The sequence below is a fragment of the Triturus cristatus genome, chromosome 2_1 (genome assembly GCF_964204655.1).
Source record: "Triturus cristatus chromosome 2_1, aTriCri1.1, whole genome shotgun sequence".
Lineage (NCBI taxonomy): Eukaryota > Metazoa > Chordata > Amphibia > Caudata > Salamandridae > Triturus > Triturus cristatus.
Window position 1 is genome coordinate 32,369,268 of NC_140581.1, and position 13,343 is coordinate 32,382,610.

At 42.9% G+C, this 13,343-nt stretch overlaps 1 protein-coding gene across 7 annotated transcripts in view; it reads left to right on the forward strand.

Annotated features, from left to right (window-relative positions):
• The window catches only part of LOC146863653 (putative E3 ubiquitin-protein ligase HERC1), a 1,482,062-nt gene that overhangs the window by 1,096,394 nt on the left and 372,325 nt on the right, over positions 1-13,343 (forward strand). For all 7 annotated transcript variants that reach the window (XM_085627737.1, XM_085627739.1, XM_085627735.1 and 4 more), the window contains one exon: positions 5,675-5,805. In XM_085627737.1, coding sequence (XP_085483863.1) covers positions 5,675-5,805 — 131 coding nt within the window. The remainder of the gene's footprint in view (positions 1-5,674; positions 5,806-13,343) is intronic.

A 13,343-nucleotide genomic window follows, 5' to 3' on the forward strand; every position in this document is an offset into this window, starting at 1 on the left:
GATAAATAATTGTTAATTAATTATTGCTAAATTACTTTCCAACCTAAGACCCCTACAAACATAGCAGCCCACAATTAATATATGAATAAAATCAATATGTATTCCATAATTTACATAATTAAAAATCTAATAAATAATTAATTAAAAATTCATTATTTCCCACCTTATAAATCTACAAACCTAACAGCCTACAAATAACATATAATGAAAAGAAATCAGTAATACATAATTTACATAATTAATATAACAAATACAATAAAATGTATTTAATATTTTATAATTGATTATTACCTAATTAACTTCCCACACTATCCCCTACTAACCCAACAACTCTACAACACTGTGGGGTCTATTAGGATGGCGGGCAGACACTGGTGCTGGAACCAGCCCCCAGTGGTGCGGCGGTCCCACTGTGCCAATTAGGATGCGACCGCCACTATGGCGGTCGCAGCCTGTATATTTAACATTGTGGAGAGCTGTGCTGTATTCAGCACCCACCACAATGTTAAAAGGGCATGTTGTGCATTTGCATGCACAACGTGACAGGCACCGCGTAGTGCCTGCCACCTTGTGCATGCAAATGTCAGGGGGTACCATTGGTACCCCCAAGTGCAGCCACCCAACCCCTGGGGGCCCGCAACGGGCCCCCAAAGGCATTCTCCGCATGCCTTTCCATGGCAGAGTCTCCGCCATGGAAACGCATGAGACCGCCATCATCGTAATATGGATGACGGTGCCTGGAAGGCACTGCCACCATATTGCAGGTCTTTTCCGCCCAGTAGGCAATCGGGCGGATTGCCTACCGGCGGTAAACTTACGGACGGTTCTACCATCCGCCTGGGTCCCCACCGCCATCCTAATATTGCAGGGGAAATGTTAGGCGGGCGGACCGAAATGGCAGGCGGATCGCCACCACCATAAGGGCGGTGGCGATACGCCCACCATCCTAATAGACCCCTATAAGTTACTATTAAAAATGCAACAAAAATTCTAAATCACTTAAAATTGCAAGCTATGTCTTACGAAAAATGTATAACATTTTCAGAAACAATAGGAACGCATAACAATATATCAACTGAAACAAATTCAAATATTTAAAAAACATATTTTAAACTATAATATTAAAAAACGAAATTTAAAACATTGATTTCAAACAATATTACTTACCTCAGACAACAATATTCTTGTCCTTGATATTTGTGCATAGTGATATTTGTGAGTCACAATATTTACTTTCCAATATTTCTTTCTCCCGATATTTTTAAGTCGATAATTTGTCCAAACACCTTCTGTACATCGGTGGTGTGCTGAATTTTACATATATATTACCCTCGCTGCATTGCGACTAGGACGGAACAGTGCTACGTTGGACAACCTACAGTCCTAACACATTAGAGAAGTCAGAAAAGGCATGCAAATGGTCCTTCGTTGCATTCACACTACGCGAGTCTGTAGGGAATACAAGAACCGGTTAATTAAATTCAGCCCAACGGTCATGACCTCGCTGAGTATTTTGCTAACTAATGGGCTTTGTCAACCCTTGCGCAAAGCTCTTGGTATGCTTGTAAGGGCCAGTTGCAAAAACAATGCAGTACTGCAAGTAAGTTGACAACAGGGGGTATGGCAATCTGTAGCTCTAGATCTTCTCAAAATGCAGGCAGGATGTGATTTATGTTGTTCTAACGGAGCTGACAGATTGTCAAGACTCAAGGATCTGGTATGTTCAAGAGACTGTGGAGCTTATATAGAAGCCCATTATGCCGCAGGTGCGTCACTGTTTTTGACGCATTGGCAGTGCAGAGTGCAGACCCATAGCTTCAAGGCCACGCAAAGCCACTTTGCATGGCTTTTCATGGCCTTGTGGATATGGAGTAAGGTAAAGCAGATCAAGCTGCTGTGTTGCCTTACTCTGTGTCAAAGAGGCGGTCCATGGGCGTTGTGGTCGGTGTTCCCATGCCATAACCATGGATTTTGATGCATTCCCAGATTTGTAAGGATTTGTAAACCTGGGAATGGGTCAAAAGCCTAAGTCTCCCTAGGGAAGTCATAATGAGAAGAAGTAACTTTGGGGCATATGCATCAACATTGGCATTTGCGATTCCTTATTAGCAAAAAATAAGGATTCGCTAATAAGGAATAGCAAAAGGCTATGCATGTAGGAATCGCTATTCAAATAGCGATTCCTTAACTTTCCTTAATTGCTACTAGCAAATTGCGAGTAGCAATTAAGGAATGCCATCCCAATCATTCCTATGGGCCTCCAGGCCCATAGGAATGAATTGGAGATTGCATGAGCAAATAGCGAGTACCAGAAGGTTCTCGCAAATTGCTCATGCAATTTCAAGGGTGCAAGGGTGTCAAAATGACACCCTATTGCACCCCTGAAATTGATATGTGCACATATGTTGCACACACACATGCTCTAAGGGCATGTGTGTGCGCAACATGAAACTTAGAAAAATGCACAAAAGTGCATTTTTCAAACTTTTAGCAAATTACCATGCAGTTCATCTTCATGGTAATTTGCTCCCCCTATTAGCGAATTCGCTAATTTTTTAACTTTCATGCATTGCATTTAAGGAATCCCAAATTGAGATTCCTTAAATTAAGGAATCTCAATTTGGGATTCCTTAAATGCAATCGCAATTTAAGGAATCGCTATTTAAGGATTCCTTAAATAGCGATTTTTGCTTTTGGGTTGATGCATTGGGATTGGGTATTTTTAACTCAATACCGGGAGCTATTAGCGAATCGGTATTTTACCGACTGGATTTTGGCTTGATGCATGAGGCTGTTTATTTCTCCTCTTTCTTTGTGTGTCCCTTCCTGCGCAAAAAAAATCATTCTTACAACACTGACCCCCTTGCCCCATGGTGCAAGGGTGCCTGCCTTGGCACAAGGCAGCCAATTGTGGTAATCGAAGTGGAAGAGGATAGGAATGCACTGTATCTCATGGCTATTGCGCATTCCTGCCCTTTTCTTTTGACACAGGGCAGCAAAACAAAGTGGCTTGCTGTGCTGCCCTGCGTCAAAAATAGTAAATAAGCCCCTAAGTCTTTTCCTGGGATGTCTGGGCCTTATTTTCTTTCTAGGGTTACCCTTTGAAGATTGGAAACTTGGTGCTCTTCCAATAGCTGCATCACATGTTGTATCAGCAGTGAAATCTGTGTAATGAAATGACTGCTGGTGGACGACCCATAATGTTGCTTGTCAGAAGCTGCTGCTAAAAGACGGTGGTAGTGGGGTAGTAGTGTGGAGGTAAAGGGGGGTGGATGGAGAGTGAATGGGAAAAAAAGGACTTACCTGAAACATCCAGCTGCCGCCTTCCCCTGTCCTCGTCCTCTTCAATATCCTTCTTCCTGTCCCGGCCGGAAGCGGAAAGCACCCGGGCACAAAAGCTTCCCTGAGCAAATCACAACACTGCAATGCAGCGTTGTGATTGGTCTGAGCACCGTGGTTCGGCGCCTAGACAGGGACAGAGAGCCTGTGCATGTTCCTCACCAGGCTGTGTAATGTAATGTAGTGTAAACACACTTCGGGAGTGCAAACCACCCCTCCTCCCCTACTCTGGCCAGTCCCGCTCTGCCACTGACTGAAATAGGAAAAATAAAATGTTAATAACTTTAAGTTATTAGCATTTTATTTTTCCTTTTGAGCAGTGTGGCGATGCTGCTCCACCTTGGCGGAAGAGCCATCACTGTATGCTTCTATGTGTTTATCAGTGATTACATTGTGTATAGATTTGTGTGATTCGTTGGACTCACCTGTATATAGGTTGTATTCAGGTGTTGCTTATATTAGTCAGTGTGGTACTGTTGTTCATTGATTTGGGTTTTGTATTGTTGCAGCGTATTTTATTTCTGTTTTAGTTCAATTTAACTGCTTATGTTTCATAAAAACATGGGTCAGTAAATGTGACTCATTTTCTTGGCCTTCATATTTGCAATTACTTGTTAACCGTTTAAGTGCCTTAATAAACTCATTTATAGTAGATGGGCGAAAACAGTTTTAAACAAGTGTCCTATGCAGTACACAGAATGAGCCTTTATACATTGTTTGATTAACTAGGAACATAACAACGATTAACTCTGTCTCCTTCTGATGAGCATCAGATGACCAACAGTGTCTTTTGTTGTGATTTCATCCCACAAGTCTCACACAGTGTATGCAGTGGGTCACAAATGGTTGTGTAAGAAATATACAGACATTTTATTTCATTCAAATGTATTGTTTGCAGAAAGAATGACAGACCCATAACATTAAAGAGACAGGTATTAACAATGCTGTTTGCAATCAAAAGAATGTTAAGAGCGAGCATCCTCCTGGCAGTAATGAACAAAAGGAAAATGTGGTATTGTACCATGCGTTCAACTTCATCTCTGCACTGTCCCTAAATATGTAGTGAGCGAAACAGAGGAAAGGGTTGGGAAAAAGACACTTATTCCTGCCATACTTCATTTACATATGGTAGAAAAGCTGGATGTGTCTACGGCCTGATTATGACTTCGACAGCGTGGGAGCGGGGCCGCAACGCCGCTGCCCATCTCCTACACCACCAAAGTCCACCACCGCCCCCAAGCCAGATTACGAGTTTTATCGTTGACTGGCGGGTGGTCCTTTGGCGGTCCCACGGCAGTGCTATTGAAAAAGGCAACCGCAGTGGGAGCGCCAAAGCCTGTTCCTGCACAGCATGGACTTTGAAGTCCATACCATGCAAGAAAGGGGGTGCATGCACTCAGGGGGGCACAACATGTACACCCCTGCATGTATTCTCATGGCCTGAGGCACCAATGGGCCATGTATGGCCTTTTAGTTCCCTCACTGCCAGCCTTTTCATGGCAGGCTCACCACCATGAAAATACTGACAGTGTGAGAACTTGTAATATGCTACACGGTACCACAATAGCACCACCAGAATATTACTGCTTCACACCGCTGCAACACTGCCGGGGAACAGCAGTTTCCCGACAGTTGCAGCAGGCCTGCGGCGGTCTAACCGCCAAACTCAAAATACGGTGGTCGGACCACGGATGCGGCAGTGGCCGCCGCGCCACAGTGGGTTTGGCAGTCCTATGGACCGTCAAACTCGTAATCACTCAATTAGTCTATTGTCATACCTGCAGGACAAACCATCCTGATCATTCAGTTGAACCTAAGGGAGTTCCCAGCCTGAGGTGTTGTCTAGCAGAATAGGTGAGGGGGTCTGTTAACCCACTGTGAATGTTGAAGAATGAAAAGTTTATTCACAATACAGTGGTGATTCCTGCAGATGCTTCATAGGTAACTACATCTTACATGTTAATGTGCAGCTTCAGATGTCCAGTTGTTTAGTTATTCTACTTCTGCGCTTGCAATAATGAGTTCAAGTTTACACCCATACCACCTCATACTTAACTCTGCACTTCCAATGGCACAACTCGGTACCAATACAAAGCAGATTTGAGTAGTGGCTGGGATTATAGCTTCACCTTTAAATTCCCATAAAAGGGCATTGTACTGTCACTCTGTGCCATCACTCCCTGAGAGCAGAAAGCTTGTGGGAGAAGGCCCAATGCACACCAACCAACTTTTCTAGAACGAGCCCAGGATCAAATAGGGAATTTACATCAAATGTGCCAGAGCCCCTTCACAGCTCTACTCTTTCCTGTTACTCACACTATGCCCTTCTCCACAGTTGCAGTCCTCAGTGTAGCCTGGTTCAGTGAAGCCGACCCATTCGCGGCTGGATATGTGGATGGGAAAATTCTGATTGGATCTAAAGAACCTGATGTGGGAGAGAACGCAGAAACCTTCAGTGCCTTCACGGTAAGGATATAATGTACTTACCAACCACATGCTCAGTGCCTCAGAAGTTTAAGTTATGTGTCCATCAAGATGCTCTTGGTAAATCTTGTAAATTCTTAATCAAAGTCTCTTGTTTTGTGTACATTGACCCATTCTTCACTAAGTGTGTGTCATGCTTAAAATGTGTAAATCGCCATGTGGGTGTGTCTACGGAAAGCAGAATTATTCTTTGACCTTATGGTGTCCACAATAACTCAAAATCTTTGGTCATATGGTGTCTTTGTTGAGCCCTGTATCCCACCCACTTGTCCCACCATACAGAGTGCTGGTAAGGGGCTTTTTAGATCTGTGACAGTGCAAGAGTACTCACTAACCATTCACCTTTATTGATTCTTCTGACTGCTTCCACAACCCACATAAGTAGCATGGATTAAGCCCTGTTAATTGAAGCACAACACAATCCAAAACCCTGCAAACACATGAGCCAGAAGGTCAACGACATCCATGGATTTATTTGTGTGTAAAGTACGACTTCCAGGTTTAGGACATTTGAAAAATCTTCAACAGGTTGATACCTAATCTGTTCTAGTTTGATGTCTCACTGATTCCCTCTCTCCACTTCTTCAGCCCAAAGTGGCTATCATTTTGTTTTTTAAGTTCAAAACCATAAATCAGGAGGATTCCTTTCAGCACCTCATCAAACTTTTGCCATCCATTTTTATAGGCACAGAAATCAATTACTCCTAAAATTATAGCCATGGATGTTGCTAGACTTCTAAAGATATTGATTAATTTGTACATTTGACGCATGGAATTTTATGACTTCATTGTTGAAAACTATATAAGAGGCAGCATATTTTATTCTCCAATATATCGTGAATGCCACCTGACTATCCACAACATTGGGGCACCCGATGCACATTTTTGGCAGGTAAAGTATAATGCCGTGTTCTGGGAAAGAGTAAAAACACCATATGCTGGTTCTATGCATATATAGAGGAACAGGCGGGCAAGCAATGCCGTACACAATGGGCAAAAGTGTAAACAAGGAAGACATTCGTCCATTTTGATTTACTATATAAACAAGTGCTAAAGATTTTCATAGGAGGCCCACTTACAAGTATCCATGGACAAGACATCCACACAAAAATCACAAAACCCTGTATAGATTGTTTGCTCATCTACACTCTCTCTGACAGTTCCTGGCAAACAATCTACCAAATGCTTATCCTTCTCAGGATTGCAACACTTTTAGTCACTCATAAATAATTAACAATTACAGACACCATTTATTCTGGTATTCACCAGTAACCATAGAACACGAGGACCTCAAACAGGCTTCGAGATTATTTCATATAAAATACAGCTAACAAACCAGATGTGATATAATAGAATCATAGAATTGAGTGCAAAATAGATCCCTTCCAACCTATCAAAAGCATACACTGCTCTAATCCCCACCTAACAGTGTTTTTCCCCAGCCAGTGTGATGGGGACACAGGTTAGCATTAGATCTCAGGGAGACCATTTTAGCGAAATAGGAACTTGCTCACAATCTGCCTTAATTTTCTTTTATTAACGTTCTTTATTGAGTTTAATAACCAAGAATATACAGCATATAAAGAAGTACAAGTGCATCAAGTTTCCCACCCACTCTTGCCCCCAAGAATCTTACCACCCACCCACCCTGGCTGGTCCTTGAAAGAAAGAAAAAAAGAAAAAGAGATAGAGAAATACATTCTTCCACTGGCATGAAAAAGACAACAAAAAATAAAAATAGCAGAAAAAGAAAGATATGAAAGAATAAGCCCTGTCCAGAAGTGAAGACAAACAATAACTTTGCACATATTATGAAACACAGGTTGGGCCATAAACAATACGCATCTATTTTATCCCCCATTCTCGTCATCCTAACTGTCTTCAGACCATCTGATCAGAGGGGTCCAGATATCCATCCCCTTGGCTCTTGCTCTCTGCCCCCTTCTAGCGTATACTGCAGTCTCTAGCCTGAAAACTGCCAAAGGTCTCCCGAGCCATTGTTGACCCGTAGGTGGAACAGGATCAAGCCAATGAGTGGCTAAACAGAGTCGAAATACTATCATAGCAACAAAAAGGAAGGTCTGGACCCAAGCTGGTAGGTGAGGGCTACTCACTCCCAGTACAATCAGCTGTGGTGTCATCTCTATTCGCTGTTCCAGATGGGATTCAAGAATGGTACCAACTTCCCTTTTAATTATACCCAAATCGGGGCAGGAAACGAACATGTGTACGATATCTGCTGCTAGGAAGCTGCAGCATTGGCATGCTGTTCCCACAACTCCTCCCCATTTAGAGATCTTCTCCGGTGTTATATAGAGATTAAACCAGGTCTTAAAACATTGCACTTGGAGGTTGGCAGCAATACAAGAGGTTTGGACCATATTGAATGAATCTTCTACATCCCCCGCTTCAACCTGTAGCCGCTCCTGCCATCGTTCACAGTGTTTGGGTAGATCATCAGTCATTTAGATTTTTTATAAATCCCACCTAGTGTACCTGACCCTTTAAGCAACATCTCAACCAATGTCAGTCGGGTGAAACCGCTGTTGCCTCCAGGTTTCCTCCCTAAGAAATCTCTTATCTGGAGATATTTAAAAAATTGTCTATTATCGACCCCAAAAATGTCCTTAATTGTGTCAAAGGTAATCACCCCTGCCTCGTCCATAATGTCCCCAACCATCCTAACACCTTTGTCATGCCATATTTTCATAAAGCCATCATTAAATTTACTAGGGAACAATTTATTGGCATACAGTGGGGTATAAGCATCAATGAGGCCCATACTGAGCCTTTTTTCGAACTGATATCCAAGTTTTAAAAGCACACATCAGCGTCTTGAACTTCACTCTTTTGTAATACTTAAAATCAGTATACTGTAAGAGCCAGCCCCTAACCCCTGACCCCAATAATAAATCATAAATTGATACCAGAGCCGCCTTCTGCACCTGATCAAGTTCCGCCCTAATTACGCTTCCTATGTTAAATAATATAGTAGCCCAGTGGTATAGCTGAAGGTTAGGGACCGCCCATCCTCCTCTGTCCCTAGGTAGCGTCAAAACTTTTAACGCTCTCCAGGGGCGACAATTGGATCTGTGAAAATTGCAGATAATCTGTTCGCATAAGGTGAAGCCATCTTGTATGTGGCATCCATTTTGTCAGCTATGTAATTTTTCCATCCTTTGCTGCTCATCTTTTTTCCCTGCCTGTGCTGTCTATTTTAGTTAACTTCCTGACTCAGCTAAAAGCAATATGCATGCTAAAGAGTTTGTAGCTACCAGAACACCTGGTCTCAGACTCAACTGTCAATCTCTTAGTGCTACCGCAAGCACTCCTGCTCCCCCTCCCACTTTGCAGACTACGTGATTTCCCATTTGACCATGTTTGTCTGTAGTTATTCTTGTGTAGGCATGTACCTTCTATTTGTAACCACATGCTTACCAGTGCAGAAAACTCAGTATAAAAGGCCCATGGTCTGTGTATTCAAGTCACTACCTCCTGGAACACTTGAGGGTGTTGTATGGACGTAGTCTCACTCATGAGTGAATAAACTTGTTATTTTGAATTCCACCTTCAGTGCCATTCTCTTCTTTGTTGGTTTAAGGACCCGTGGACAGTGAAGGGTGAACCCCTGCACCTGTGGGCCCCTAAAAAGGCTAATTTCCACAGTTTGGTGCCTGACTCGTGGGGCTCATCGGAGACGCGGCCGTCCGAAGGAGTGGTCTTGATGGAGGTCAGGAATCTACAGAGGAGGTACCCTGCACGAGGAGACCCTTTGTCTTTGCAGGCCGACGTATTTTTCCGGTTTTCTCGATCTGACCCACCAGGTGGTGGCCGGTCCCGACTGAGATATCCTTTGGCATAAGTTTTGCAGTGACCATTAGGTCGACCCAGAGCTTGGCAGGTGGAGGTTGGAGACTTTGGTTTGGTAAGGTCGCTGAAGCGACACTCTTGTTTTGGATTTGCTTGGCCAAGATTCTGCTTTTGTTTGTTTGTTTGTTGCAATAAACAAAGGCAGGTAATGAGGAGACTTTTGTCTCTACTTTTGATATACTTGGGATAAATATTATTTGATTATAATATTATATTTTGTTATAATATTTTTGGCATGACGGCTCCTAGCACACTTTGTAGAATGTGTTGCTGTCTTGGAGGTACCAATATGGATCTAGAAAGTAGTCAGCCCGCCCCCCTAGAGGGGACACCTAATAGGTTTATGTATGTTAAATATGATATTTCTTCCATAATGTATAGTACACTGTGGAACAAATATACGAAAAAGGATCCTGATCTACGATGGCCAGTAAATGGGGCATTTGATTTTAAGAAGATTCAGTATGTTGAGCAGTGTCTGTTTCAGAGAAAGAGTCGACAAGATATGTTTGATTGTGTACGAGTGTGGGAGAAAGAAGTGAATGAGAGAGTGAGGAGAGAAGAAGCTATAGCAGAAAAGAACAGTGCAAATCGATTTATGACTCAGCATTGGGATTAAATAATAAGGAAATGAAAGAAATAAAAGAGAAAGAAGATAGGGACCATCATTTAGAGGTAACTGGCCAGTTATTGTTATTGTTATTGTTAAGTGTACTTGTAAAGCGCAACATTCATCCTACCAGGATATCACGGCGCTGCAATATTAAGCAGTAAAACCTAGGGCAGTTTCCTGGGACTATTAATTATTCTGATGTGGGGAATAATGCAGTTATTAGTTTTTTCTTAAAGATGGAGTAGGATTCCGTGAGTCGGAGGTTGATAGGCAGATCATTCCAACATTTAGCAGCAATGTGTGAGAAGGCACGTCCGCCCATCCTGGATCGCTTGATCCGTGTGGTGGCTGCTTTGGCTGAGGCTTGTGAACGTAAGTTCCGTGCTGGAGCATAGAACTTAATTCTATTCCGTAGAATGAAAGGGCCAGTATTGTGTATTGTTTTATGGGCGATGCATAGCATTTTAAACGTGGCTCTTTGTCTCATAGGCAGCCAGTGCAAGGCTCTCAGGCAGCTTGTGGCTGAATCATACTTTCTCTTATTGCAGACAGCTTTAGCAGCAGCATTCTGGACCAGTTGTAGTTTTTTAAATAAGTAGTCCGACATACCCACAAATAGAGAATTGCCATAGTCCAGCCTGCTAACTAGTAGCGACTGGACTAGGATCTGTCTGCATTCCAGTGGTATCCAAGGGAAGACCCGTTTCAACCTTTTTAGTATGGCCACATATTGAGATGACATGGCATTTCATCGATAGAGTGGTGTCCATCTGAATTCCTAAGTTTCTGGCAGACGATGTGGGGTTAGGTGGAGAACCTAAGGAAATTGGCCACCAGGTGTTGTCCCAGAGCTGTTTAGTCCCGCCAAAGAGGAGAATTTCTGACTTGTCAGCATTTAGTTTTAAATAATGACCATGCATCCAGTTGGATAGTTCTGACAGGCAGTTTTGCAGTCTACTTTTGACGTCATTCTCCCCATTTAGGGTTACCATCAGCTGAGTATCGTCAGCGTAGGAGCAGATATTAATGCCCCATTTCTTGCCAATCGACGCCAATGAGGAGACGTATACATTGAACAATGTTGGACTCAATGCTGCCCCTTGGGGCACTCCATATTTAATCTTTCTAGGGGTAGAGGTAAAGTTGTCTAAACAGATGGACTGGGATCTGTTTGATAGAAAGGACTCCAGCCAATTTAGGGCTTTACCTTGTATTCCTTTTGCGGCAAGCATGTGAATTAACAGTGCCCTGTTAGGCGCCCCATTTATCCCATACTTAATAAACCTCAAGATGATTCTATTTTGTTAGACAGACCTCCGCCCCCGTATAAATTCCCTAGTGCCCCTTCTTCAGAAGAAAAAGATGAAGATAAGGAAGTGGGGCGGACAACTCACTCTACTTTAACTATTGAACATAAGGCCACTCTTAGATCTGCTGCTCGTAAAGCAGCTTATGGGGATGCCTCCGCTCCAGATATTCTAGCACTGGTTCAGCAATGGTCAGATTTAGAGCAGTTATATTTTTTAGAAACGTTCACTTGTGAAATAATATCCAGCTTTAGAAAACATTCTGGTGCTCAAGAGCCATCTGATATAAATTCTGATTATAAACAGTTAAGCGATGGCACCTTTCTTTTTTCACAGGTGTCCGATCTAATTAGGTGAGTGGTTCAATTGCGAGTTGACGCATTCCGTCTATGAGAAGAGAAAAAGGCAGTTGGCAAAGCTACAGCTGAGCAAACAGTTCAGATCCCAGCGTGACAAGAAGAAGCTACAGGGACAGATAAAGACACTAGTAATCCTGTAGTTACTGAGAAGCCGATGCGTGAAGCTGCGCCTTTGTATGTTCCTCCAAAGGGAGCAGGCACAAGTGACGACAAAGCTTCAGATAATGCGAAGGGATATTTTATTTATAATTGGGTCTATACCCCTTGGAGTAGAACAGACGTTATGGCTCTTGAAGCTGCCTTGCCTGATCCACGCAAAACTCCAGCCGCTTTTTATGAAGAAGTAGAAGCAGCTATTAGCTCCTGCACTATGACGTTGCCTGATATTGACATGTTTTTTGGCCATATTTTACCCCCTGATATGTGGAGATCATTTCGGATGGTAGATGATAATGTAGCTTATGGTGATACTTAGGTGCATTTAGAGGGAATAGATGCTGATAGAGAGCCTGCGCAGAAACCACAACAGGTGATATTAGATCTTCCCAAAGCCATTGTAACTAAATTGAAAACTCTTATACCCCCTAAGTAAATAGATTCCACTACATTAGCGTCTTGTAAGCAGAAAGTGGATGAGTTAGTTTCTGATTTCTTTACACGATTCAAAGAGACATTCCATGACTTTAGTGGGCAGTCGTTGATAGATGACATGGGTAAGCATCTGTTCGTAGACAAATTTGTCGCAAACATGTTGCCAGAAATAGCTAGTTGCCTAAAGGCCAGTGAGAGTTCATGGACTGCGTCTTCCCCTGTCTCCCTTTTGACTATGGCCCAGTATTATGAGCCTCAAGAATTGGAAGCAAAAGGCTAGGAGGATAAAAAGGTTAAGGATTTAAAAACGAAAGTTATGTTGGCTCAAGTCTATGGTCCATCATTTAGAGGCAGTGGTAGAGGTGGACCTGTGATGTATCGCCCTGGTGTACCCCCTTTCCCTCGAGCAACTCTGTCTTCTGATCAGTGTGCGTATTGTAAAGAGATTGGACATTAGCGTTCCGAGTGCCCCCATTTGCAAGGTCAGCAGTATCAGCGGGGTAGAGGAAGTATGAGAGGCCGCCCAGGGAACACAGGAAATGGGGAGGCATGGATAATCGTACCAGAATAGAGGCAGTTGAACACAATCCGAATTCTTTTAATACCTTTGATAGGCAAAACCAATACCAAATGTCTGATTATTCGGCTGATGGATTCTGATTATGCATAGTAATGCCTAGGATGGGGTAAGGAACCGGTTGAGGTCCCAGTAGATCAGAGGGGTCCCTATGTCGATGCAAAAGTCTTGGGTTCTACTGATCGCTTTCTGGTTGATACAGG